General features: G+C 57.5%; 7 protein-coding genes across 7 annotated transcripts; 3 read left to right on the top strand and 4 right to left on the bottom strand.

Moving 5' to 3' along the window:
• Window positions 1-41: 41 nt before the first annotated feature.
• CMQ_5323 (polyketide synthase) lies at window positions 42-7,955 on the bottom strand (the record flags this gene model as incomplete). The annotated part of the gene is made up of 6 exons (XM_014319068.1): window positions 42-378; window positions 445-2,825; window positions 2,892-4,349; window positions 4,404-7,504; window positions 7,560-7,704; window positions 7,761-7,955. The coding sequence occupies 6 exons, from the start codon at window positions 7,953-7,955 to the stop codon at window positions 42-44; spliced, it is 7,617 nt and encodes a 2,538-aa protein (XP_014174543.1).
• A 312-nt stretch (window positions 7,956-8,267) lies between these two features.
• CMQ_5249 (c6 zinc finger domain containing protein) lies at window positions 8,268-11,026 on the top strand (the record flags this gene model as incomplete). Its single annotated transcript, XM_014318994.1, has 4 exons — window positions 8,268-8,342; window positions 8,423-8,900; window positions 9,016-9,088; window positions 9,403-11,026. The coding sequence occupies 4 exons, from the start codon at window positions 8,268-8,270 to the stop codon at window positions 11,024-11,026; spliced, it is 2,250 nt and encodes a 749-aa protein (XP_014174469.1).
• An 83-nt stretch (window positions 11,027-11,109) lies between these two features.
• Window positions 11,110-12,614, bottom strand: CMQ_5134 (major facilitator superfamily transporter; the record flags this gene model as incomplete). Its single annotated transcript, XM_014318879.1, has 2 exons — window positions 11,110-12,506; window positions 12,569-12,614. The coding sequence occupies 2 exons, from the start codon at window positions 12,612-12,614 to the stop codon at window positions 11,110-11,112; spliced, it is 1,443 nt and encodes a 480-aa protein (XP_014174354.1).
• A 478-nt stretch (window positions 12,615-13,092) lies between these two features.
• CMQ_5177 (isoflavone reductase family protein) lies at window positions 13,093-14,171 on the top strand (the record flags this gene model as incomplete). The annotated part of the gene is made up of 2 exons (XM_014318922.1): window positions 13,093-13,161; window positions 13,227-14,171. 2 exons carry the CDS (start codon window positions 13,093-13,095, stop codon window positions 14,169-14,171), a joined length of 1,014 nt encoding a protein of 337 aa, XP_014174397.1.
• A 524-nt stretch (window positions 14,172-14,695) lies between these two features.
• CMQ_5191 (amine oxidase flavin-containing superfamily) lies at window positions 14,696-16,108 on the bottom strand (the record flags this gene model as incomplete). Its single annotated transcript, XM_014318936.1, has 1 exon — window positions 14,696-16,108. One exon carries the CDS (start codon window positions 16,106-16,108, stop codon window positions 14,696-14,698), a length of 1,413 nt encoding a protein of 470 aa, XP_014174411.1.
• A 575-nt stretch (window positions 16,109-16,683) lies between these two features.
• Window positions 16,684-18,077, bottom strand: CMQ_5366 (FAD dependent oxidoreductase superfamily; the record flags this gene model as incomplete). Its single annotated transcript, XM_014319111.1, has 2 exons — window positions 16,684-17,304; window positions 17,385-18,077. 2 exons carry the CDS (start codon window positions 18,075-18,077, stop codon window positions 16,684-16,686), a joined length of 1,314 nt encoding a protein of 437 aa, XP_014174586.1.
• Window positions 18,078-18,461: 384 nt separating this feature from the next.
• CMQ_5095 (polyketide synthase) lies at window positions 18,462-26,948 on the top strand (the record flags this gene model as incomplete). Its single annotated transcript, XM_014318840.1, has 7 exons — window positions 18,462-20,707; window positions 20,750-21,140; window positions 21,206-25,323; window positions 25,511-25,598; window positions 25,653-25,868; window positions 25,922-26,839; window positions 26,931-26,948. 7 exons carry the CDS (start codon window positions 18,462-18,464, stop codon window positions 26,946-26,948), a joined length of 7,995 nt encoding a protein of 2,664 aa, XP_014174315.1.
• Between the last annotated feature and the right edge of the window lie 255 nt (window positions 26,949-27,203).

The raw sequence follows: 27,203 nt of genomic DNA, 5'->3' as shown, positions 1-27,203 counted from the left end.
AAGAGCATTAGGAAAAGCTTGCCGCATCCGTTCTTTTCCATCTACGCATCTGCGAAACGACGGCTCTTCTCCGCCACCAAATCTGCCAGCTCGACGATGCTTCCTGTCTGCAAGATGTTGAAGATGGAGATATCTGCCGCGGCCTGCAAAACCAGCATGTTCCGCACCTCGATCGCCGCGAGCGAGTCGACGCCAAAATGCGACGGAGGCTTGCCGAGATCGATTTCCTCGACGGGCGTCAAAAAGATGTCTGCGAGCTTGGCAGCCACAGCTGCGGCCACAAGTCTGGCCCCTTCTTCACGGTCGCTGGCCGCAGCGAGCTGCGCAGCGAGTGAGGCCCGGGATTCATTGCCGTCGACCGGTTGCGCAGCGGCCTTGCTGTGTGGCCGCAAAGGCGCAAAGCGCGCGTCACGACCGAGCTGCGAGCGACCGTCGAGATCCCACTACGGGCCGGGGGAGCCGTTGAGGCCTGCAATGATCTGGGAGCGAGGACCAAACGGATTTTGGATGGCAGCGTGGAGGGCACGCAGGACAATATCCTCGTCGAGCATGGCGAAATCACCGTCTTTGCGCAGACGATCTGCCACTTTGACCGAGGTGGAAACGAAGCCAATGTCAGAGATGGGACCGAGATCAATAGCGACAGCAGGTAGGCCGTGCGACTGTCGCCAGCTGGCCATGGCATCTTCATAGGTTCCTCCGGCCGCATAGTTGGTCTGTGATGCGATGCCGACGACACCAGACACAGACGACAGCATGACGAAAAAGTCGAGGGCGTCGGGCTGCGCAAACTCGGTATGCAAGTTCCACGTGCCATACAGCTTCGGCCGGAGGCCATCTGTCCAGTCGGCGAGGGTCATCTGCTCAAAGACGGCGTCACGCAGCAGCATGGCGCCCTGGACAACACCACGGACGGGAGGGAAGCCGTCTTCCTCTTGGCACGTCTTGATGGCTTTGGTGAGCGAGCTGGCGAGGGCAACATCGCAGCTGATGGTTTTGACATGGCAGCCGAGCCCGCGCAGCTCGCGAATGAAGCGCGCACCGCTTGTCTCCCTGTTCTTCTCGAGGTCGAGCGCACTGGCACTGCGAGACAAAAGGAGCAAGTATTTTGCACCATGGGCCACCAGCCAGTGGGCAACGGAACGTCCGATGCCACCCACGCCGCCCACGACGAGGTACGAGGCGTCTGGACGAAGCTTCGTGCGAGGCGTTACTCCGTGCGGGCGAGGAACCACAAAGGCCTGTTCGTCGGGCTCTGCAGAGAGTACAACCTTGCCCATCTGCTTGCCGGTTTGCATGGTCCGGAAAGCTTCCTCAATTTTGCTCATAGGATAGACAGTGACGGGATGGACTGGCTTCAAGGCATGGTTCTCAAACAGACGGACCACATCCGAAAGAGCGCGATGGATGTCGGGTCCACGACGACGTAGGACAGTGGACATATCCAGAGACACAAAGGAGATGCCGCGAGAGAAGGACTCCAGCGGCACCGGGCTGTTGCTACCAGAGTCATTCTTCTCGGTTTCGACTAGACAGCCCAAGGGTGCGAGGACGTCCAGACTGGCCTGTAGAGAGTAGGGGTTGGAATGGAGCACGGCATCAACCCCGTGTCCCTGAGTAGCGGCCAGGACAGAAGCGGCAAACGAATCGTCAAGAGCGGAGATCACGTGATCGGCCGGGAGGCTGTACTGCTGCTGAACAAGGGCTCGCTCCTCCGGTGAGCCGACTGTGGCGTAAATGTCTTCCACGCCAAGGTGTCTGGCCATCATGATGGCAGCCTGTCCGACAGCACCGCCGGCAGCGTGAACGAGCACAGTCTGTTTTGCGGTGAGGTGTGCAGCATCGACAAGAGCAGCGTAGGCGATGGCGAAAGCCAAGGGAACTGATGCGGCGGTGGCCCAGTTCATTCCAGTCAGGATGGGCACAACGCCATGCCACGGGACACGGACCTGGCTGGCAAAAGAAGAGCCTGGCAAGAGTGCTAGGACACGGTCCCCCACGTGGTAGCCATTCTCGCGGGCTTCCCTACCGACATCCATGATGATGCCAGCACATTCAAAGCCCATTTCAGCAGATGTAGACTTGAGCTGGCCCATTGCAGCCAGGACATCGCGTGAACAGACGCCGTACGATCGGGGAGAGATTTTGACGAGATGCGACGGCAGATCCTTGTTCTTTGCATCGTCAACAAAAGCCAACGTGTCGAGGTGTCCAGGGATGCCTGCTTGCAGTCGCAGAGACCGGTCCTGGAAGAAGCTTTCCAGAGGAATGCTGGAAACTGTCTCATCGTTCTCGGCTCCATGACCCCAGCTGTGCACCAGAGGGCCGACAACCATGTCGTTGTAGTGACCATCTTTGTAGTACCGAGGAACAAGGAGAAGGCCGTCACGTTCAGCATACTCCAATTCCGCAGGACCAGCCTCAATTTTGACCTCTTCGGTAACAGTACCGAAAGCCTGCTCGAGCACCTCTACAATGGTTGCGGAAATGCTGTCATGTTCGTCTGAAGAGGACCGCTTGGCCGGGTCGAGGTCTAGAGAGAGAAATGGACGGCCAATGTACTCGTTGCGCAGCACGCGCAGGAAACCATGATGAAGAGCCCGTTCCGGCACTGCTTTCTCTGCGGTGGCGCCGGTTGTGATCCAGAGCAGACCGCTGCACTGGGTGACCATGGCACGAAGGCCTTCCATGAGTACGGCGTCGACATCAGCCAGAATGGGCTCATCCATCTCGCCAAGGAACACGCGAATTTTGCTCCTGAACGTGTCCAAGTTGGCCTCCCCCAGAACAGCATGCTCGATCTCAGCGTCCGTGCCAGCGGCAGCCTGGATGGCCCTAGACAGATGGCGAATACAGTTGGGTGAGTGGAGAGGTGTGTTTTTAGTGCTTACCACGACAAAGCTGGTCGTCTTTGCGAATCCGACTTCTTGTGCCGGCGCGCGTGTGGACATGATGATGTTGCCGTGACTGTGGATCTGGTCACTCTGGACGTCCTGAAGAACAAGATCCGCGCCACTTAGACCGGCATCTCGAAGCACGCGGTCCCAGACGACAGCGGCTTCAATTTCGGCGTCGGTGCCTTTTTCTTGCCACCAGTCTGGGACCAAACCAAAGACAAAGTCGACATCGACCTGAACCCCAGTCGTCTCTGCCAAAAGAAGTGTGCCGCCCGGCTTCAAAAGACTGCGCACATTGGCAAGGACCCGGGTTGTATTGCCTGCGTCCTTGTTGTGCAGTGCTTGAAAGCCGATTATGACATCGTAGCTTTCCGGGGCCAATGTCGTCTTGGAGAGGTTCTGGTTCTGGCTGATATCGAGCTCGTCAAACGTGAGAAGATCCGCCCTTTCGGCTAGCAGAGCCGCTAGCGGGGACTCTGTGACATGCCAGCCAGATCCAGATCGAATCTGGAGAACACGAGCACTTGGGTTCTTGTGCATGATCTTGCGCAGGAGAGCTGAAAGCTGTTGTAGTGCCGGCAGCCGACGGATCGAGTTCGCGTTGTACTCAGCCAAAAAGGGCCCAACGGCCTCGTCCAGACTGACCTCGTTGCGGAGAATAGAAGGGAGAAGCGGTCCGAGGTGGCAGATCAGCTGCCCATCGATGCCTTTGCTCTGCAAGGAGGCCACCAGCCGTTGAATCTCGTCAGAGCTGGTCGGGCTGCTGCTGTCGCCTTTTTCGGCAGCCAACTCGCGCAGCCAGGTGTAATATCGGGCAAGGTGTGAATCTTGCTGCTGCTGCAGCTTGGCGACGTCATCTTGCGTAAGCGTCTGCAGTGTTTCACGAGCAAAGTACACACAAAGGCGCTCCAGGTCTCTGGTCCGATCCACGTCCAACTCTACCGGAGTAAACTGCTGCTTCAGCTGCGCCAGAGCCAGCGGTCTGCGCAGCGACAGATCCGGTCCCCACACAAGCTTGCTGCATAGCTCCTGCTCCCATCGCCATTGGCTGTCGGAAGTCTTCTGTGCCATGGCTCCACTTCCGCGACCCAGCGACGCCATCTCGATTCCCTGGATTGTGAGCACCGCGTTGTCCGTCTGATCTTCATAGACGGTTATGTCGGCAGTCCCTCTCTGGGCATCGTCATGCAATAGCGTCGTGTCACAGCGTAACGTGCTGCCCATCTCGCGGCTGATGCTGCTGGACACCCACATGGACTTGACCGACTTCGGCAGCTTTGGGTCTTGTTGCAGAGCCCCTACGCTAGGCAAGGCAGAATAAAACGAAACAATGGCAGCGTCAAGCGTGATGGGATGCAGCAGCGTAGTCTCTGCCGCCTCGACAGGGTCGGCATCGGTCGAGGTTTCGTGGCGGACGGTGATTTCACATACGGATCGCGGCTTTCGGCCATCCTGGACGATTTTGGTCGTGTTTTGGAAGAGCGGTTAATGGCAGATGCTGCGTACCCAGAGGTTGGCGAACAAGTCCTGGGGATCGGGACTGCGTGTGTAGGTAGAGAGGGGATGTGGTGGTGCTGGATCATCGACTGCCCCTTCTTTGTCAGCTCTGACTAAGCCCTTAGCATGCAAAGTCCAGCGATTGTCCAGAGTGACCGAAGAAACTTCAAAGCGCTGCCAAGCCTGGTCTTGATCGGAGACCGGTGTCAGTGTGGTGTGGATCTCGACGCCATCAGCGTTGTCTGGGACAACAAGGCCGAGAAGGAAGTGGACGTCGCGCAGACGGACACCCGAAACTGCCTCGGATTTCTCCTGCTGCAGCTGTCGAGCTGCCTCGATGGCAAGACAGACATAGCCCGAGCCGGGAAAGAGAATGCTGCCCTGGACCACGTGGTCGCACACCCAAGGCGTCTGGCTGACACGCAGCACACGACGCCAAACGGCCGTCCGGGGATCTGTGCCGGCAACACGCATTCCGAGCAGCTCGTGTGGTGGCTGACTGCGCCGATTGATGGCATGGTTGATGCGCGACTCTTGCCAGTGGCGCCTGCTGTGGTTCCACGGATAGGATGGTAAGTCTGTCAAGACCTGCAGGCCTCTCTCGTCCTCGTCCTCGTCGTGGGCGAGCTCGGGAAAGTTGATCGCGCTCATGGACAGGGGCAGGCCGGCCTCGAACAGATGGGTGACAGCTGCTCGCATGCTGTCGCCGGCATGCTCGTCACGAACAAGACTGCCCCAGTACGGGAGCTCGAGGCCGTCCAACGCGGGCGAGGACAGGATCTCACGGATCGGGCCACCGAGCGCCGTGTGTGGGCCAACCTCTAGCAGGACGTCGACACTGCGACCTGTCGACTCGTCCAGATCACCGAGGACCATGTCGGTAAAGGCATCCACAAACTCGACTGGCTGCACCAGACTGCCGACCCAATGGTCAGGGCTGGCAATGTCTTTGATGTTGGTCATGCGGCCACCAGTGACGGCGGACGAAAAGATGGCCTTGAGGCTTTGTTTTTGATCCATCCCCTGCCGTTGTTTCTTTTGCCCGTCACGTGCCATTTCCAGACGAAGACGCTCGCGGTAGTCTTCTGCAAAAGGGTCCATGTGGTGCGAGTGGTAGTCCTGCTGGACACGGAGACGCCGGGCGAACACGCCGTCTTGCTTGCACAGGTCTTCAATCTTCTGCACCGCATCCCTGTCGCCCGAGATGGTCACGCTCTCCGGACTGTTGATGCAGCCAACCACAGCTTTGCCGTCGGTCTTGGCGAGCTGGTCAATGTATAGCTGTACTGCTTCCACGCCGAGACCGACTGCTGCCATGGCTCCGGGTATCTTTGTCTGTCTGTCTTCCTTTTCTTCCTTTTCGTCCGCTGCTGCGACGAGAATGGCGCGGTAGTAGGCTGTGGCTATGGCCTGACGATGTGTCAGAGCACCTACAGCAAAGGCTGCTGAGATCTCGCCCGAGGAATGGCTCGCAACTGCAGCCGGCTTGATGCCCCACGATTCGAGCAGACACACCAAGGCAATCTGGAGTGCCACGCAGATCGGAATGCCGATCTTGGTCGAGTGCACCTTTGTCACCGCCTTGTCTCTCTGCAGCTCTTCCAAGAGCGACCAGTCCGCACCGAGATCGCGCAGATGCGCCTCGGCTTCGTCAATCGATTGGCGGAAGACGGGATACGATGTCAGAAGCTCACGGCCCATCGCATGCCACTGGGCGCCCTGGCCGGTGAAAAGCATGCCAATGCGAGGAGGAGAGTCGGTGGCGCGGCGGATTGGTTTGAAGTTGGGAGCATCCAAGGCCTGGATGACGGCTTTTAGGCTGCTGCTGCCTCGACCGTCTCTGTCGAGACGAATCTGGTGAGCTGCCACCCAAGAAAAGAGCGCCCGACGTTCGCCCAATATGTAGCTGAGATTGCGCAGCAGCTGTTGGGCCTCCTTGTATTCGAGTGAACTGCGGCTTTCCAAATACGCCTTGACGTTTTCCACCATCTTCTGGCAGCCTCTCTCGTCGCATGCGCTGAAGACCAACACTTTGGCGTCATCGTTGGTCGAATACCCATTTCCAGTACCATTCGTATGTCCATTTCCGTTGACGGGCAGATCCAACAGACTTTGCGTCCAAGGATCCGCATTCTCCAGAATGACATGAGCGTTTGCTCCGCCGTAGCCAAAGTTGTTGATGGACATGCGGCGTGGACCATCGACGAGACTTTCCGGCCACTGCTCCACTTCTCGGACCACCTTGAGATGCCACTCGTCCAGCTTGAGTTTCGGGTTGGGCCTCTCGTAGTTCACAGTAGGCGGAATGAGGCCCTTTTCCAGACACAGGACACCTTTGACGATAGCCGCCACACCTGAGGCTGCCTCGGTATGGCCAATGTTGGTCTTGACCGAGCCGATGCGCATATAGTGTTCTTCGATTTCACGGCCTGGGCCTTGGCTGAAAACGGCCGCCATGGCTCCCGCTTCGATCGGGTCGCCGGCCGGTGTTCCCGTGCCATGGGCCTCAAAGTATTGCGTGCCCCGTGGATCCAGTCCTGCCCGGAGGTAGCATTCCCGCATCAGCTCGATATGGGCCGTGCTCGATGGCGTCGTGATCGTGTCTGTCTTGCCGTCTTGGTTTAGGGCTGTCTCGCGAATCACGGCCCGGATGGGATCGTTGTTGGCCAGCGCGTCTGACAGCCGCTTGATCACGATGGTGGCCACACCTTCGCCACGGCCGTAGCCATTGGCTCGCGCGTCAAAAGCGAAACAGCGACCGTCCGGCGACAACATCCCCAGCGACCCAATCACCTTGAATGTGTCCGGGTTCAGCATCACGTTGGCTCCCGTCACTACGGACATGCCGGCCTCCCGACTGCGCAAACTATGCACTGCTTGATGCAGAGCCACCAGCGTTGTCGAACATCCCGTTTCAAGCGTCATGCTGGCTCCGCGAAAGTCAAAAAAGTGCGAGGTGCGGTTCGATGACATGGGATCCCATGTGCCCACAACATTGAACCGCGGCAGCCTGTCTTCGTCCCGGATGATCCCTTCCTGGTAGTCATGCGTAAAAACACCCGCAAAGACGGACGTTTGAGAACCCATCACCTCTGACAGTGGCAGGCCGGCTAACAGTGTTAGTGGGCAAAGAATGTGGAGGACTCTGTGGGAGGGAAAACATACCGTTTTCAAGTGCTTCATACGTAGACTCGAGCTGCAGTCGGAATTGCGGGTCGACTGTTTGGGCCATCTCGGCCGAGTAGTTGAAGAAGGCCGCATCAAAAGCTGCCACATCCTCGTCAAGAAAGTGACCACCTTTGACATGGGACTGGAACGGTTTAGCACTAATATACAGGGGAACAACGTTGTATACATAATACGCACTGTGTTGGTTCTTTCATGATTCGGATGATAAACTCCACGGAGGTCCCGCCGGTCTTCTGGGATCGCACTCCAACCCGTCTGGCCAGAAGCCATGAGGTCCCACAGCTTGTCGGGGTTGCTTGAGCCCCCAGCGAATTTGCAGCCCATGCCAATGACGGCAATAGGCTCACTGGCCCACTCGCTGTCGGTGTCCATTCCAAGATCAGCTGGCCCAGGTGAACTGGGTACTGGGTCCTCGAAAGAAAGTCGATAAAGTTAAAAATGGCCAAGAGAGGTAGAATATTATGTCATCATATATGACGCCTTGAGTAATGCTCGTCAACCATGCTACGCGATGTCCATCCCAGACTGGATATGCAAAATGCTGGTCCGGTCTTGTGGCTAGTGCACACCATGAGACTACGATATACCAACGGGTGATTCATCGGGTAGCAAGAGACTATCCGGGCGAGTAATACGGGAAACAGTATTCCCGAGATAAAAACTCCGGCTGACGTCCAGTCCAAAATGTCCGCAAACGTTCCTCCGGATCCGTTTCGCAGAAACATGGAAGCGACGCAGGATTTGAATCAGCCCCACAGCGTAAAATGCAGAAATACATAATGCCTGCCGCGAGCAGCCCCTAGAACTTTATCGTAAGACCACACTCTAAACCCACAGAGAACACCACGGTACAAAACGGAACTCCCCTTCCGGCCAAGCTCGCTGGCCCGCCTCTGAGCGACCGTGAAGCCATTGCAGACGCATGCTACCGCGCGTTTCTGTCCATCGACCAGTCTGATGAGAAGCTTCTCAAGTCCAGCGTGACGCCCGATGTTTACACATACATCGCGTTCAAAGCTTGCCATGGCTACGAAGAGCTCAGGGACAACGTTTGGACAAAGGTCCACTCTCTCATCGACACGGTCCACTACCTCACCAACATGCGCGTCAGCGTTGACTCTGAAACCACAAGTCGTGCGACCTTCAATGCCATGGCTGTTCATTGCGTGCTAGGCAAGGGCTACGAGACTGACTCTCCCAAGTTCAACAGTGGCGCTTTCTACAACTGCGATGCCGTCAAAGTGGACGATGTGTGGAAGTTGAAGACGATGAAGTCCACCCATGTTTGGGCGACTGGTGATCATAACGGGGTCATGGGTGCGCTTCATTGAGCAAGGAATGTTAGAAGTGGTGTCTGTTAGGCCACGAAGCCAGACGAAAGAGATTGCTTTTTTGTCTACTTGAACCATGTTGACACAAAGCTGGCGCACAGGTGACCCCGTGCTCGCTACTACGTCGTATACCCGGCGCGACTTAACCGCGGCTGCGGACTTGGCTGGAGAGAAGTGGGTCAACCGCCTTAGTAAAGTGGACCGATCGGGCCTCTCTATCTAGTACTTTATTTTTAGTACAGTTCGCTCACGTCCGATGGCCATCGGCCGCTAGTTTGTCTAAAATTCACACAATTATCCCTCTCGATCTCTGCTAGACCCGCTCTTGACACTCTGCAAAACTCCTCTGCCGCACCAAGGGGAATGTCGATGCCAACCGCCGGGCGCAAGCGGGCGCGGAAAGCATGCATGCCTTGCCATCAGCGCAAACGGAAATGCGATGGTGAACTCCCTTGTGGAACATGTACCACCTATGAGTACACCTGCAGTTACGCCGTAGGCACTATTGACGACGACATCACCAGCAACACTGCGTACCCACCAGTCAAACGTGCCAAGGATGATGGTGCTAGTAACACTGCTTCCGCGTCACGGAGTCCGGGTAAACCGTCTCCAGCAGAGCCAAGTCCGAGCGATACGGGAGGCTCCTCGTCTTCGGCACGAAGTGTACACGCAGCCGCGTCTGCGCCAGCTGGCATCTTTGACGAGCACAAGTCCAAGTATGCCGGGAGATCTGCTGTCATGGCATTCCCCCATGTTCTGAGCGGCGTCCTTGGCTGTGACAGCCCTTCGAAACTGCACTCTCTCGCTTACAACTTTGGCACGCGGTCCTCAGCTGCCTCAGACGCACGCCATGTCCCTCTAGGCACGCTCATCTCGGAGGAGGACCTGAAGGTGTACTCTGACGTGCACTTCTCAACCCTGGCGCCGATCTTCGACTGTCTCGACCCAGAAATCTTCGCCCAGCGATGTCGAGACTATTATCTTGGCTTCGGCACCGACATAACCGCGTTTGGCGCCGTGGCTGCCGGTGTGGCTGCTCTGGGTTCGTTCCTGTCCCCCATTGGGCACCCGCGGGAGGCCGAGCTGGTGCAGTATGCCAAGGCCATCCTCGACGACACTGCTTCCATGCGCGTGCTGGGCATCGACCACATCATTGCCTGGGCCATGCACGTGTCCTATCTACGCGCCACAAGCCTGCCCGAAAACGTCTGGATTGCCTCCTGCACAATGATGCATCTCTGCGAAGCCGTTGGGCTGCACGAAGAAGAGAACATCAAGAAGACGGCGGCTGTCGCCGGTGCGGCTCTCCTTGGCCACGATGCCGACCGGTTGCGGCGCATCTTTTGGGTCTCATGGGCCGCACATAACTTTCTCGCCTACGAGTACGACCGCTCTGCCGTCGCGTTTCGTGCTGTCACCTGCAATTCCGTCCTTCTCGTGAGCGGGTCTGTGGCCGACCAGTTTGTGCAGATCGCCCAGATCATCCCGGCGCCCAACTCGCCCTTCCACCTCAAATGCGAGACGTCTTCGCTGCGCGAAGAGCTGTTTGAGCGTCTCCGGGCACTGGACAGGCTTCGCCTTACGCACCCATTCTTGGTCGTCACCAGGGCGGACCTCGCCTTCTGCTTCTATCGCCGCATCTACCAGCTCAAGCAGGGCATTTCCGACGACATCCTTCAGCTCGTGATAGATGCTGGAAAGGCGGCAATTGAGGCAGCGCAGCAGCTGGTGAACCAGGGCCGTCTCTTCTGGAACGTCATCGGTAGTGCCTTCCAGTACATCTGTGTCCTGCTCGCCATGGACACGCCGATCGCTTCGACGCATATCGCTGCTGCCTTTCAAGGCCTGGAGAACCTCACCATGGCTGTCGACACGGAATTGACACGCGAAGCATTGTCGATGGCACGGCGGCTCCTCCGTCTCAACGCGGACAAAAAACGAAAGGAACTTTCCGAACTTGAGGCTGTCGAAGACAGTCTGCAACCATTGGAAGTACAGTCAGACGCCGAGGCGGCGATGGTGGGCAATACAGCGCCACACATCACCTGGGACATGCTAGCCTGGGAGCAGTTTCTCGCTGAACCATATCGATCAATGTTTGGATTCTGAAGTGATGAATTGATTATGTGGGTTTTGTGGACATCTAGAATTTCAAAAACACTACCTCCAATTTAGGCATGTTCCACTGTGCTTTAACTCGTGACCTTTTGCCTCTCATCAGACGCCTCGTCTGGCGCTTCTCCGCGGATACGTTCCACAAGGCAAAAGACTAGAGCCACAACCACACCCAGGCCGGCTAGACCGACACCAAGATAAAACGCTCCCCGGTAGCCTTGCAGGGTGTTCTTTCCATTGTCATCCACCTGCGCCTCCACCGTACCTGCAACGCCGAGCCCGATGGATATCGAGTAGTTGACAAAGGTGCTGACGAGGGACCCGGCCAGGCCCTGGTGCTCCCGTGGCATCGCTCGACTCATGACAATGGTGGCAGCAGGGAAAGACATGTCCATGCCCCAGGGGAAAAGGACGATGCCCACAAAGGTCTGTGCCCAGTAGGTGTGGTGGACCGGCACAGTGGCAAAGATGATACCAGAGGCCAGGAAGGCAAGCATGGCGAGTACCATGACAGTCGAGGCGCGAAAGTGGCCCAAAGCCAGACCGGTGGTGAGGGCAGCAAGGATTCCGCAGATGGAAATCGGCACAAACTGAGCTGATGAATAGAGAGTGGACTGGCCTCTGAGCACCACGAGGAAATTCCACATGTAGTAAACGAAGATACCAAAGCTGGACCAGCCGGCACTGACGCAGGCCAGATTGAAGAGCGCATCGATTTTCAACACGCCAAAGGGGATCAGCGGATATCGCACCCGCTTCTCGATCAGGACAAAGACGATAAAGGCAAGGATGCTAATGATCAAGATGATGTACGTGTAAGGTGTCGACCAGCCGACCACAGGACCTTGGTTCCAGGCAAAATCGAAGAGGGCCAGCGAGGTCACGCCGGCAATAGAGCCGAAGATGTCAATCCGTTGCCAGATGCTAGCGTTTTCTCGTCCCGGGCCGCTGCTGCTCTGTGGCGGCGCTCCGGGCGTGATAAAGATGCTCGCCAAGGCCAGAAACAGACAGACGAAGCACATGATCCAATACGACCAGGGCCACCAGGCGAACTCGGAAAGCAAACTGCTAAAGACAGCGCCGAGAAGGAAACCGCTGGGAGCAGTGGCACCAAACAGGCTGAACATCAAGTTCTGTCGTAGACCGGGATTGTAACAGAGGCCAATGATGGCCATGGCGTTGGGCAGCATCAGGGCCGGGCCAATTCCCTGCATGGCGCGGCAGAAGGCAAAGAACTCGGGCGTGCTGTAGACGGCCACTCCGGCAAGAAGGGACCACAGGGAGAACCAGAAGAAGCCGCCGACAAAAAAGCGCTTGTGGCCAAAGACGTCGCCGAGCCGTCCCGCGATCAGAATGCAGGTGCCCGCCGTGAGTGAGTACCCGGCCGAGAACCAGCTAACCTTGGCCGGATTGTTCTCAATGCCAAAAGAGTGGGCAATGAGGTGCTGTGGGACAATGCTCATGGCGAGGCCAGCTTGCGCGAGGAGTTGAGAAGAGCAGATCAAGGCAATAAAGAGAATTTCGCCGATGACTGACTGCGGACGCTGAACGGAAGGATGCGTAGCCTCTTGTCTACTGCCATCTTGGATCTTCTGCTCTGCTGTTGTACTAGAAGAGGAAGTCTCGTTGGCAGCAGTGCCGGTTTTCTCCAGAGGCATCGTCATGGCGCATGAACCGGAAAAAGATATTGACTGTCGTATGTTAAGGCGATGGAGCTCTCGCTCTTTTTAGTCTTATGAAATATGTGCTTGATCATATTGTCTTTTATGGTGTCATTGCCAGACTGTCTGCGCTCTTGTTTACAGAATGTATCCAAGGTTTGTAATCCCGGCACGAAGACGTTGCGGCTGTTGCGGTTGCTGCGGCCCCACAATTCACGGCGTATCCCCGGGACCCACCGTGCGCAATTAACTCCGACGCCGAAGCCTCACATATAAAGGGACTACGGGGCAAAGGGCCGCTTGGGAAAACACAATGACATCTTTACACTAGCTTCTTGTGAACCAGGTTTTCTTGTTCCAAGTTATTCCCTTTTATCTTCAAACAGAACCACATTGGTTATGTTTCGGTACGCCAGAAATCAGCCCGCCGGCTTCAAAAATGCCATTGAGCGAGTTGCCATTGTCGGAGTAAGCATATCGTGCATCTCTGCATAACAGTATGGCGGTAGATCACTAACCCCACAAACCCTTAGGCTGGAGGTACTGTTGGATCGCACATCACCGCAGCGCTCCTCAAAACTGGAAAGCACACTGTAAAGGCCCTCATCCGCAAAGACAGCAAGAACAAGCTGCCCGAGGGTGTCCTGGCCGCTCCAATCGACTACGATGACCAGGCCAGCATTGTTGCTGCCCTGAAGGACCAGCAATTCTTCATTGTTTCCGTAAGCCCCACAGCACCCCGTGACACCCACAGCAAGCTGGTCCAGGCTGCTGCCAAGGCGGGCGTCCCTTACATAATGCCTAATGGCTATGCGGGCGACGTGGACAATGTCAAGTTTGGAGAGGACACATTGCTTGGGCCGGTGGCCAAGGCGCAGCGGGATGAGATCGAAGGGCTCGGCATGCATTGGATCAACGTCTGCTGTGGATTCTGGTACGACTACAGCTTGGCGGGAGGCGAGTCTCGTTTTGGCTTCGACTTTGATAAGCGTGCCCTTACCCTGTACGATGACGGCAACACCAAGAACTCGACCTCGACATTGTCTCAGGTTGGACGCGCCGTGGCCAAAGTGCTGAGCCTGAAGGAGCTGCCCGAGGACGAGAGCGACAAGAGCCTTTCTCTTTCGCAGTTGTTGAACAAGGGCGTGTATCTCACAAGCTTTGTCGTCAGCCAGAACGACATGTTTGAGAGCGTCAAGCGTGTCACCGGCACCAAGGATGCTGACTGGACCATCACCCATGAGGCCTCCAAGAAGCGCTACGAGGAGGGTCTGGCTCAGGTCAAATCAGGCAACATGGCTGGCTTCGGAAAGCTTCTGTACGCGAGAGGATTCTTCCCAGAGGATCCGAGCAACCTCTCGGCCAAGGCCCAGAACAAGCTGCTCGGCTTGCCGAAAGAGGATTTGGATGAGGCGACCAAGGCTGGTGTAGACTTGGTCAAGGTTTTGCAGGGCCGTGCTGAGCGTATGGCAAACTAAACGATGGTGTATACTTGGACAGCACGTTTTTTCGAGACACTCTCAACTGGGATTACTTCGGCATTTCGTGGAAGACACAAAAAAACAAGCTGGTACCCTGAAGTGATAGCAAAAGTACGAGTATAGACGCAGGGTACATTCCAAACTAAAGGTCTGAGGTGCAGATGTACTTTTCGTACCTCTGTAGCAACTTATTTTCTGCACTCGCGATGCGTTGTTTCAGCTGTTTGAGTATGAATAGTATACACAGCAGAATCGAACCACCAAACAGTCGATTTACGTAATTCCTTTATAAAAGGTGTTACTTGATAATGTTGTAACCAAAATATCAAAGCAATCGTACGTTTGGGAAATGTACTCCTATGAGCTAGCATAAGTCCCTGAATCTATAGAGGAACCGAGAACAATAAAAATACTGTCGGCAGTGCTTGATTTGACTTCTTCGACTTTCTCGAATTTATGTTGAGCTCTTGCCAGTAGTACGTAGCGATCCCCATATCTAAAAAAAGACATGAACTTTTCACCTAGTTGAACAAATCGGCAGCCTGAATGATATCGGGAAGGATGTTCAGGGTATTGTTCCAGATCTGCGTCGCGCCAACAACAAACAGCGAGCTGATATACCACGTATTCCGGTAACCCTGGAGACCCTTCATCTTGCCATACCAACCATTGGCAATATCCTCAGTCGGAGGGGCGAGATGAAAGGGTGAGAAGTCTTGGTAGTCGAGAAAGGTCGGCTCGACGTCTGAGGCATCTGTCTGCGTCTGTAGCCATTTGATGGTGCTTCGAGCTGCCTCCTCCACCGTGTCTTGTGTTGTTGCCTCGATCGAGTTGTACCAGTAAAAGTGGTAACCGGCAAAAGCTGATGCAGCAACTTCGACGATACCAGGCACATTGGCAACGTTGTATAGAGTGTCGACGCCTGCATTGGTGTACGCGATGCTGTCATCCAGACCAGTGTTATTCACAACGCCACCATAGTAGTGCTTTCCGGATAAGTTGCTCAGAATTGACATCTCCGTCTTGTCGAGGTCGAAATACTGTGTGTTGTCTAAGATGGGTGGCATCGCAAGGATGAGCTGCTTGGCCCGGATGAGCTTTTGGCCCGACGGGGTCTGGGCAACGAGCAGCACGCTGTCATTGCGAGACAGCGAACGCTGGGCAGCAGTGATGCGAGACTCTAGAAGCACGTGCGGATTCAGCTGGGCCAGAGCGTTGACGAAGATGGCAGAGTTGTCGTGAGCAGCGCTGTAGACACCCGAGCCACTAAACTCAGCGATCTCGATGAAGTTTCCGTCGTTCAGAACGGCGAGAGCAGTGGCGTCCAAGAGATTGCTGGGAGTGGCCGGCCAAGAAAGACCTCCCTTGGCCGAGCTCTCTGAGAGGTTGTTCTTCTCGACGTACTCCGGCCACGTCAAGAGCAGGTTCTCAGGAACGGAACTGGGCAAACCGTTGAGGTCCTGCACACAAGAATACTTGTCGAGCTGAGCGATGTAGTCATCCCCAATGCTACCTCGTGTAAAGCTGGGCAGGGCAACTCTCTTGGCAAAGTCGTAGTATGCGCTGGTGCCCCACTGGTTGGCAGTCGGAGCAGCCAGAGGCACGTCCAGACTGTCGAAAAAGTCGCGAACGGTGGAGTCGTCCAGGTGCACCTGCACACCAAAATCGACATAGACACCAGCGGCAGGGTCGTGAAAGGTCCTAGTGTTTCCACCAAGTCTATCTCTGGCCTCGACCAGGACAATGGATTTGTTCTTCTTGGCCAAGTTCAAGGCTGCAAATGTCCCTGCTGCTCCACCACCTATGATGGCAAAGTCTCGCTCAATGACATCTTCTTTGGCATATGTTGACGGGTTGAATGAATCGCGAGCATGCTTCAGAGATGCGGCCGAGGCGTGTGCCGCAACGACAAGACAGAAGAAGGTGGTAAGCATTTTGCAAAGAACTGACGGCTGCAGAGAAGTGACAGAATGGCATGCTAGTGGGTGGCTGTATAGAAACAAAAGATCGGATGAACTCTGCCCGATGTTTCGTATTTTCTCTTATACAATATCAGATCTCTACAATATACAATCAAACCGTATTGACGACGGGCTGCCGTAATCACGGCGGCCGCTGCCGCCGCAGCCGTATCAGCCGCAGCAGCCGCAATGGTTGCGTGGCGAAGAATCAACTGCGGAAAAGTATCTCCGTCGGGGTTTCGGCTTTCACCGGCCATAAGTACACCGTGATTAGTGGTGTCGAATGAGCTAGGCCAAAACGGGTTGGAAGTGCGGTTTCGTGGCGCAGGATGAAAAGATACATGCTCCCTGTGGCGCAACGCGTCTGAGCCCACCTAATTAGTAGGGGCTTTATGCACGTCGACATAGTTCGGAAGTACCCAACCACAACAATACACTAGTGAGCCAACTTCAGAACCACAGGATTCGAGTAGTTGTTTCTTCGATATTCATTGTTACTAATTCTTATACGGCATGCATTGTCATTGTAATGACCACTTGCACGACTCTCAAACTGCTGCAGTCACCGACGGACGCATGGCCAATTCACGCAGCTCGGGGTCCAGTGGTGCCAAAACGTCAAAGGTCACCACTTTGCCCCAGTTCTCCTCGAGCTGCTGCTTCATGCGCTGCGGGTCGCGTCCCATAGGGCCATAGCGCCAATGGTACATCTGTCCCATCTGGCGGGACTGGTGGTGGACCCACTTGCCTCGCTCCAGCCTCGCATTTGTGTAAGTCTGCAGGGCCGCTGTCAGGGCCTCTTCCAAGGCCGGTCCTGCTAGTGCCTTTTTCTGCACAGACTCGAGGAGAGTGCAGATCACAAGGGCATCCTCGACACCAGTGCAGGCGCCAACTCCCATGTACGGGGTGCTGGCGTGCGCCGCGTCTCCGACTAGACAAACATGGCCACGGGCATATGTGGGTGGCGGGTTGTCCTCCAGATCAAAGATTCCCCACTTGACCACTTTTTCCGGGTACAGTTTCCAAATGTCCGCGATCTGGGGACTCCAGCCCTTGAGCAGTTTCTCAATCTCGGACCGATCCACCGTGACTGTCATCTTGTCCGGGCAAGGAAACTCCGGTTCGTCGTAAGCGAAAACGGCAATGTTCAGCAGCGTGCCCGACATGACCTGAATGAGTCAGTGTTTTTCCTTTTGCCCCCCCCCCCCCATGGAACGAACCGGATACACCAACAGGTCTGCATCAGGACCCAGATGGTTGCAGGCACACTTGGCAACCTTGTTTCCGAGAGCGGCAATGCCCACGTCGATGGGAACCATGGTTCGTAGACAACCGTGTGGCTGAAGCCCGGCTTGCTGGCCGGATGGTCTGCGCCCAAGAGGACTTTCCGGGTGGACGAATGGATGCCGTCGCAACCAAGCAAGATGTCCGCCTCGGCAGTGGTGCCGTCGTCAAAGTGGAGAGTGACCTTTCCATTGGGGTTTTCGTCATAGGTCGCCAGCTGCTTCCTAAACTTGACAGTTCCCTCGGGCAGCAGAGCAGCCATGCCGAGGAGAAAGTGCGAGCGAACACAGCCCCAGAAACTGAGGTTGTTGGCAGGCGTCCGGAAGAGCAAGGACTTGGACTCGTCCTCGGCATCCTCCCGCGTGCGTGGGTGGTAGCCGTTCCAGTAGGCGTTGCTCGTATCAGCATCCGTTTTCTGGCTGATGTTGCTGAGAAGCTCAACTAGCGCAGGGTCTAGCTGCTTCATCCAGACGCGTGCTGCACCGGTAAAGGCAAATCCGGCGCTGACTTCGTGCCAGGTAGAGGCCCGTTCGTAGATGACGGCGTTGATGCCGCGGCGAAGAAGACCAATGGCTGTAATGACGCCAATGATGCCTCCGCCCACAACGGCCACCTCCAACGGGGGTGCACCGGTTTCGTGCGTGTTGTTGTTTGCCATGATGATGTATTCGATGAGAGCATAAAGGAGAAGCGAGTCGGTAGAAACAAACAGCCGAAACAAGCGAAGAAAGATACCGATTATAAGATAGATATACACACTATCTGATGGGTCCACCAACGACTAGAAACTTCATAGTCCCGGAAAATCATATCCCAGCACGGCCAAAAGACCTTCCATGTCGGATGTTTTGCGCCCTGTCACATCGCTATTATTTTGTTCCGGAACTCGCATGGCTCCCCTGCCGTAAAGTACGTTCTCGCGGAACCTGAGCATACAAACTTTGGAGGGAACTACATTTTACTTAAAAGAGAACGTGGGAGCGTGTTTGCATAGGTTTACGTCTCCTCAATCATAACACTTTACCATACGCCATAACCAACGATGACGGTATCTCTACGCACCTCACTCTCCAATGTCCAGGACGCGACAAGCTTTTTGTTTGGGGGTCACATTGGGCCACAAAGCAAAAAGTCACTGGACAAACATGTACGACAGATCGTAGACGGTCCTAACAGAGAATGGATTCTCGAGGCCTTGGCAGACCTGCCACGGTATTGGGATGCCATGGCCGAGAAGATGCCTGAAGTGGCTGGCACAATGCAGGGTGCCACTCTGCTTGCTGAGATTGACTCCTGGTTTCGACATGGTCCTGACTCTGTTAGCTCGCTGGACCCCGACAAAGAAATCCCCGACCTTTGGATCGGCATTCTCATGGTTGCCATCCAGCTGGACCAGTACTGGCGCTACCTGGAATTTCGATTCAGCGGTGCGACCGGTCTCGACGGGAAGGATCTGCAAGCAGAGCTGGTGAAGCAGCAGCGGCAGCAGGAAGAGGAGTCTCGGCTGGAAGGAGCCAACAAGGCTGAGACTGCGGGATTCTGCGCCGACATGATCGCGGCAGTGGCAGTCGCCAGCTCGCATGATCGTGCAGAGTTCCAGAAGTACGGTGCCACGGCTCTGCGGATCGGTGCCTTGATGGCCGCTCTGGTAGGGGCTACAGAAGCATGGACGAAGGAGTCCGGGAAGGGGGGATCTGTGTCGCTGGCGACGGCGTGGCGAACGCGCAGACAGGGCGAAGACATGGCGCACATTGTGTCCAAGGCATTCCCCGACGCCTATGTCTCGGTCCTGTTTGACGAGTGCCGGTCTACGGTGACGGCATCTGAGCGTCTAGCCCCCAAGCTGGCGCGTCAGCTCCGGGCAGCCGGCATCACGGCCGTGCCGCTGGCGTTTCGAGGCCAGCTGCACACGCCGACGGCAGAGCGCGAACGTTTGACGGAAACGCTGATTGAGGTGTGCCACGCACTGCCGGGTCTACAGTTTCCCGATGCCGCGCTGCTGGCCTTGCCCACATACCTCGACCAGCCAGACGGAAAGCCGGTCTCGGGCGAGGAGGTCGACCTGGTCGGCATGGTTCTTCGATCGATCCTGACCCGGCAGCTGAACTGGACCAGCACCGTTTCGGGGCTGGCAGCCAAGCACGAACACGCTTCCCTCATCGCCTTTGGCCTGGACCGGCCGCTGCCACCGACTCTTCTGCGCACGTTTGGACCGAAGCAAGTCCATTTCGAAGAAGTCGGAGCGGAGATGCCTCACCGTGCCGAGGTGACGGTTAAACGGGGAGGGTCTGACGACAGCTTTGACGACAGCTTTGACGACGGCTTCGACGACGTGGTGGCTGTCGTGGGCATGTCCATCCAAGTGGCAGGTGCACGTGACCTGAACGAGTTTGAGGCGATGCTGAAGACGGGCGAGTCGCAGCATGAGATCATCACGCCGGAGCGCATGACATCCGACATGTTGTTCCGTCCCAAGACAGACGCTGACCGAAAATGGTATGGCAACTTCATGCACGATGCCGACGCGTTCGACCACACGTTCTTCCGGAAGAGCCCACGCGAGTCGATGGCGATCGATCCGCAGGGCCGACTCTCGCTGGAGGCGACATACCATGCCCTCGCGCAGTCTGGCTACTTCAATGAGCTGTCTACGGCTGATGCGGCCTGGCAGGAGCGGTACCGAAGGATTGGCGTCTATGTCGGGCTGTGCTCGTACGAATACGACGTCAACATCCACTGCCATCCCACCAGTGCCTTTACGGGAACCGGAGAGCTGCGCAGCTTCATCCCCGGACGGGTGTCGCATTACTTTGGCTGGACGGGACCGTCTCGGACCTTTGACACGGCCTGCTCGTCCTCGACCACCGCTCTTCACACGGCCTGTCGGGACGTGCTGTCCGACGAGGTGCCGGCTGCCATCTGCTGCGGCGTGAATGTGCTGACTAATCTGCAATGGACACAGAACCTGGCCGCCGGCAGCTTCATCAGCCCGACGGGCCAGTGCAAGCCTTTTGACGCGGACGCGGACGGCTACTGTCGCGGCGATGGTATTGCCTACGTCTTCCTCAAGAAGCTGTCGACGGCCGTGGCGGACGGCAACACGATCCTGGGCACGATTCGAGGCACCGGCATCAACCAGAATCTCAACTCGACGCCGCTGTTTGTGCCCAACGTGCCGTCCTTGTCGACGCTCTTCCATGACGTGATGCGGAAAGCGCGCGTGGATCCGGGCCACGTCTCCCTGGTCGAGTGTCACGGCACAGGCACGCCCGTCGGCGATCCTGCCGAGTAGAAAAGCATCCGCAACGCCGTTGCTGGGCCTCTTCGGAGCACTGTCCTGCCCATCGGCTCTGTCAAGGGCCACATCGGCCACACGGAAGGCGCGTCCGGCCTGGTGGCCCTGATCAAGGTGCTCCTGATGATGCGGCACAGCTTCATCCCGCCACAGGCCAGCTTCCAGACGATGAACCCCTATATCCAGGCAGAGCCGTCCGACAAGATGGAAGTGGCCACGTCGCTGCGGCACTGGCCAGGCGACAAGAAGGTGGCGCTGATCAACAACTATGGAGCCTGTGGCTCCAACTCGAGCGTGGTCGTAGCCCACCTGGCTTCTGAACGGTCGAAAAAGCAGACGGCCTCGTCCTCATCTTCGTCACCTCGACTGCCCTTTTGGATCACCGGCCTCGACATCCGCATATCGCCGCCTACAGTGCTGTACTGGGTCCATATTTACACAACACACACGCCGCCACGCTCGCCGACGTGTCTTTCTACATGAAGTGGCAGTCGAATCCTGCTCTGCCGCAAGGACTCATCTTCAGCTGCCGTTCCCTGGACGAGCTGCAGGAAAGGCTGGCTAGAGCAGCTACGGCGACCAAGGAGACGGCAGCGAGCGCGGACATTGCGCCAGTCCCGGCGGAGAGACCGGTGATCCTGTGCTTTGGGGGCCAGGTTTCGACCTCTGTCGGTCTCGACCGTGCCGTCTACGAAGAGGCTGCCGTGTTCCGGTACCACCTCGACGCGTGTGATGCGGCCATCCGGGAGAATCACGGCCTAGACAGCATCTACCCAGACATCTTCTCGAGTGAGCCATACGGGGACGTCGTCAAGCTGCAGACGGCTCTCTTTGCGGTGCAGTATGCCTCGGCCAAGAGCTGGCTCGACTGTGGACTTGCCGGCAAGGTCGTGGCTGTTGTCGGCCACAACTTTGGCGAGATCACAGCTCTTTGTGTGGCCGGTGTTCTGAGCCTCAAGGACACCGTCCGACTGGTTGTGGCCCGGGCACAGCTCGTGCAGAGTGCCTGGGGACCCGACACCGGCGCCATGATGGCCATCGAGGCCGACGAAGCACAGGTGCACGACGTGCTCCAGAAAGCCAACACGGACTCGACCTCTGCCACATCGGCTGCCATTGCCTGCTACAACGGGCCGCGCAGCTTCACGATCGCCGGATCGACTGAGGCCATCGACGTATTCGCCGGACAGCTCGACCGAGACGGACGCGGGCTCAAGAACAAGCGTCTCAACGTGACCAATGCCTTCCACTCGGCCCTGGTGGAGGATCGTCTCATCAAGCGCCTCGACGAAGTCGGCAGAAAGCTGACCTTCCACCAGGCCGCCATTCCCATTGAGCGGGCCACCGAGCATGGCAATGACAGCCAGCCGGACTGCACCTTTGCCGGCGCCCACATGCGACAGCCCGTCTTCTTCCGCCACGCTGTGCAGCGGCTTGCCCAGAAACACCCGCAGGCCATCTTCCTCGAGGCCGGCTCCAACTCGACAATCGCTGTCATGGCTTCGCGAGCCCTCGATCCATCGACATCGACGTCGGATGCACACCACTTCCAGTCGATCGCCATCACCAATACGAAAAAGGGCGTCGACCGGCTCACAGAGGCCATCGTCGAGCTCTGGAAGCAGGGCCTGCGCGTATCCTTTTGGCCGCACCACCGCATGCAGACAAGCGAATACGGGCCGTTGCTGCTGCTGCCGCCATACCAGTTTGAAAAGTCGCGCCACTGGCTCGAACTCAAGTCGCCCATCGAGCAAGCCCTCCAGGTGGTCGCACAGGTCGATGGAGGAAGAAAACACGTCGGGGCCGTCGACCCCAAAACGCTTCCTCTCTGGACCTTTCTCGGCTTCCAGGACGACAAGAAGACAAAGAAGACAAAGACAAAGCTGGCTCGGTTCCGCATCAACACGGCCTCGGACACGTACCAGCGCCTCTTCTCGACGCATGTCATCGCCAAGACCGCACCCATTGCCCCTGCCACCCTGGAGATCGACCTGGCCATCGAGACGCTCTTCAGCCTACAACCAGACTGGCGCGCCAACACATTTTCGCCCGTCGTCCGTGACATGGTCAGCCATTCGCCCATCTGTGCCGACCCGACGCGCGACTACTACATCGACCTCGAGCAGCTCGACCATGCCGGCACAGACTGGCACTGGACCATCCACAGCATCGGCACGTCCTCTTCCGACGACAACAAGCATGCCGACGGCCTCATCCACATGTATGCATCTTCCGATCCGGCACTGCTTCGTGAATTCGGCCGCTTCGAGCGTCTCGTCAGCCATGCCCAGTGTGAGGCCGTTCTGGCCTGGGGACCGGCCGACGAAGGCGTCGAGGCCATCCAGGGCCTCCGCAATGTGTACCGGGCCTTTGACGAAGTGGTCGACTTTGGGCCTGTCTACCGTGGCGTGCACTACATCGTCGGCCGCGGCAACGGTGAGAGTGCCGAGAGTGCCGGGGTCGTCCAGAGACGCCACGCCGGCAATACCTGGCTGGACGTGCCCCAAGCCGACGCGTATGGTCAAGTGGCCGGCATGTATGTCAACCTGCTGACCGATATCCCGGCCAGCGACATGTTTGTCGCCACCGGGCTCGAGCTGGTCATGCGCTCACCCGACGTGCAGCCGGCCACAGATGGCGACGAAAACGGCCCGGGTCTCTGGCATGTGCTGGCTCGTCACTCCCGACAGGCCGAAGGGAAGACGTACACAACCGACATCTTCGTCTTTGATGCCTCCACCGGTGCCCTGGCCGAGGTCATCTTGGGCCTGGTCTACGTCCGTGTTCCCAAGGCCACGATGAGCAAGGTTCTGCAGCGGGTCACAGTCGACAAGTCGTTTGTGCGAGAAACCCGATTTTCTTCCATCGTCGGGGCTACAGCGACAACATCGCCACCGGTCAGTCGTCCAAAGAAGACAGCAAAGCGAAACAAGACAAAGTCTGGCCCGCGCGATATCACAGACGAGGTCTGCGCTGTCGTGGCCGACGTCTCCGGCATCGCGGTCAGCGATATGACTCTCGACAGTGAGATGGGCGACCTCGGCATTGATTCTCTGATGGGCATGGAGTTGGCGCGCGAGATCGAAAACACCTTTCACTGCACGCTCGACCGTGCCGAAACGGTCATGGTCACCTGTCTTGGCCAATTTGTCACCTGTGTATCAAATGCTCTGGTGAAGGCTGGAATGGAAGAGGGCGAAGAGAAGGACGAAGACGACGACGACGACGACGATGACAATGCCGGCAGCAACACGTCAACCGATGCAGACTCTGGTGGCGAATACACAACAGATACAGCTTCGGGTAGCACGACTCCGGTGGACGACTCGGGCCTGGTAAGTGGATCACCTACTCCTGGCTCCCTCCCAGTCCCAGTCCCACCGGCAAAAGTGATTGACAGAGGCGATGTGGCAGCCCGCGAAGCGGAAGCACTACGACTAGTCGCAACGTTCACCGATGGCTGGGAGTCTCCCGCACTTGCTGCTGCGGAGAGTGCTACGGTCCGTTCTGGCAGCCGTGGAGCTGTCGTGGTCGTCACCGGTGCGTCTGGAAGCCTCGGATCGCACATTGTTCAGGCTGTCGCCGAGAGACCCGATGTTGCCACCGTTGTTTGTATCAACCGTCCTGTGAGCTCTGTGTCGGCCGAAAAGCGTCAAGAAGAGGCATTTTCTTCCAGAGGCATCCATCTGTCGGCTGCTGCACGCCACAAGATCCGCGTCTATGGCACTGATGCCTCCAAGCGACAGCTCGGCCTGTCCGACCACGAGTACGGCTGGCTGGCCCGACACGGCACCCACATTGTCCACAACGCTTGGCCCATGAGCGCGACGCGGCCCCTCAGCGCCTTCGCTCCCCAGCTCCAGACCATGCGCAACCTGCTGGACCTGGCCCGGGATATGGCCACCGGCCTCGAGCCGCGCCGGATCGGCTTCCAGTTCATCTCCTCCATCGGCGTGACCGGCTTCGCGGCTGCGTCCCCTGTGCTGGAACAGGCGATGCCGATGGATGCCGTGATGCCGAGCGGCTACAACGAGGGCAAGTGGGCCTGCGAACGCATGCTCACGGTCACGCTGCGTCGCCACCCGACACTCTTTCGGGCCATGGTGGCACGGCCAGGCCAGATTTCCGGCTCGACCGTGAGCGGCTTCTGGAATCCGGTAGAGCATCTGGCGTTTCTCCTCAAGAGCGCGCACACTCTCGGAGCATTGCCCGATCTGCGCGGCGTTCTGCACTGGCTGCCCGTCGACCGGTCCGCTCACGTCATGGTCGACCTGCTCAACATCGACAACCGGGCCGATGCCACAGAGGCGTATCCGGTGTACCACGTGGACAACCCTGTCGGCCAGCCCTGGAAAGACGTGCTGGCGGTCCTGGCAGATGCTCTGGGTGTCCCTCGCGATGGCATCGTTCCCTTTTCCACATGGATCCAGCGGGTTCGCCAATCGTCGCTGTCCACGTCGGAAAATCCAGCCATGTTCGTACTCGGCTTCTTGGAGGGTCATTTTGAGCGCATGGCTTGCGGTGGCATTGTTTTGGACACACAACGATCGAGCGAGCACTCCAAAACCATGGCTACAGAGGGTCCGGTGCAGGCTGAGGTGGTGCGGTCGTATGTGTCCTCCTGGAAGACTATGGGGTTTCTTAGATGATGTGCTTCTGCATCGCCATGTAGTGCAAATGCTGTCACTTCCCAAGTGTCGGTAATTCCTAATGATCTGCGGCTGATCCCTCGTCAGCATACGTCGTCGTTTACGTACGAGTTTCAGCGAATCGAGACTAAACAGCGCTTGTCAAAGTGTGGAGCACGAGAGCCGGGGCGATCGACAGTTCGTAACCAGTGCCGAGTACGCGTCAGAGACGTCCAAGCTCAAGGTGACGCGGCTGGTAGAGAGTATTAAAGACGTGAAGATGTAGGTCTCTTCCCTGTCTGTTTCTCAGGCACACTATCAACAAGCCGATACGATGAAGATCCCACGCTCTGCTCTGCTGCTCGGTGCTGGTGCCGTTGGTGTCATCGCCGACGTGCACGAGCTGATTGTCGGCACCTTTGGAACCGACTCGCTGTACACGCTCGTCTTTGACGATGTCTCGCTGGCTCTCCATCTTACCGGCAACACGACAACGACCGGCGCCAGCTCCTGGATTGCTCTCAGCGTAAGTTCATCGCATTGCACTCAATCCTGCCGAGGTACTGACAAGGCCGACAGCACGACAAGAAGCATCTCTACGGCACGTCGTTCACGTCGTCGTCGCCAGCCTTTATCAGCTACTCGCTTGCCGGAGCCACCAACATCACGCTCGACACGACCGTCGACGCCGGCGGCAACTGCACGGGCAAGGCCATCTACGTCGTCGCGGCCGAGCGGGCGCCCTACAGCGTGTACGGCTCCTTTTTCGGCGGCAGCGCTGGCTGTGGAGCGGTGCTGTCGGTTGACGAGGACGGCGCGCTCGCGGCGGCCGTGCAGAACTTCACGTACGCCAGCGGCTCCGGCGTGCACGGGCTGGCGTTGGCGCCGTCGGGGCCGTTCCTGTACTCGGCCGACGACAGCGGCAACCAGATCTGGACGCACCACATCGACAACAGCACGGGCGCGGTGTCTGTCGTGGGCCACCTGAGCAGCCCGGCGACTGGATCTGATCCGCGTCACGTGACTGTCCATCCCAGTGGCCAGTACCTGTATGTAGTGCTGGAGGGGACCAGCAAGGTGGCCGTGTATGCGCTGGACGGGACAACGGGCCTGCCGACGGCGACGAACGTGACGTACTTGCTGCTGCCATCAGGCGAAGACGCGGCCGACTATTGGGCCGACGAGGTGGCGCTGTCGACCAGCAGCCGGTACCTGTGGGCGAGCAACCGGGCGCGGTCCAGCGACAGCACCGGCTACCTCTCGGCTTTCCGGCTGAGCGCGGGAGGAACGGTGCAGTCGCAGCTCTTCCTCGTGCCGACAACGAGCAGCGGCGGGGCGGCCAACAGCGTGGCGCCCAGCGGGTTCTCCGACCGGTTCGTCGCGCTGACAGACAGCTCGGCAGGCTTTGTGGAGATCTGGGAGATGGCGGCAAATGGGACGACGGCGAGTCCGGTCGCGCACATCGACCTGGCCGACGGGGGGTGTTGTGCGAACGCGGTATGGTATTCATAGGTGAAGTGGTGGAAGTTGCACGTGATCATACAAATTTTCACTACCGATTCGTGTCACTCGTTGTACCCATACACAGTGCGTGCACTGGCTTTAGATACATTGGAGTGCACTCATAACGTAGCCACAGTGCGCAATCCGGCTGTCAGTCGGCTAGTTCGGTCGAGTTCGCGTGGGATAACTTGTCAACAGGGCCTGTCAGGCTATCCGTCTTACGAGCGAGGCTTTTTCGGGATATCCTCTGCCGGTCGGAGAGGCCGACCAGGAAGCCGATATACCATGTAGAGAACTCCCGGTATAAGATGGGGTCAGACGAGCGCTTCCATCTGCAACACGTAAACACCTGTGCATC

The sequence above is a fragment of the Grosmannia clavigera genome (genome assembly GCF_000143105.1).
Source record: "Grosmannia clavigera kw1407 unplaced genomic scaffold GCSC_132, whole genome shotgun sequence".
In the NCBI taxonomy this organism is placed as follows: domain Eukaryota; kingdom Fungi; phylum Ascomycota; class Sordariomycetes; order Ophiostomatales; family Ophiostomataceae; genus Leptographium; species Leptographium clavigerum.
Note: the sequence above shows the minus strand (reverse complement) of the source record. Positions and strands in the feature narration are given on the sequence as shown.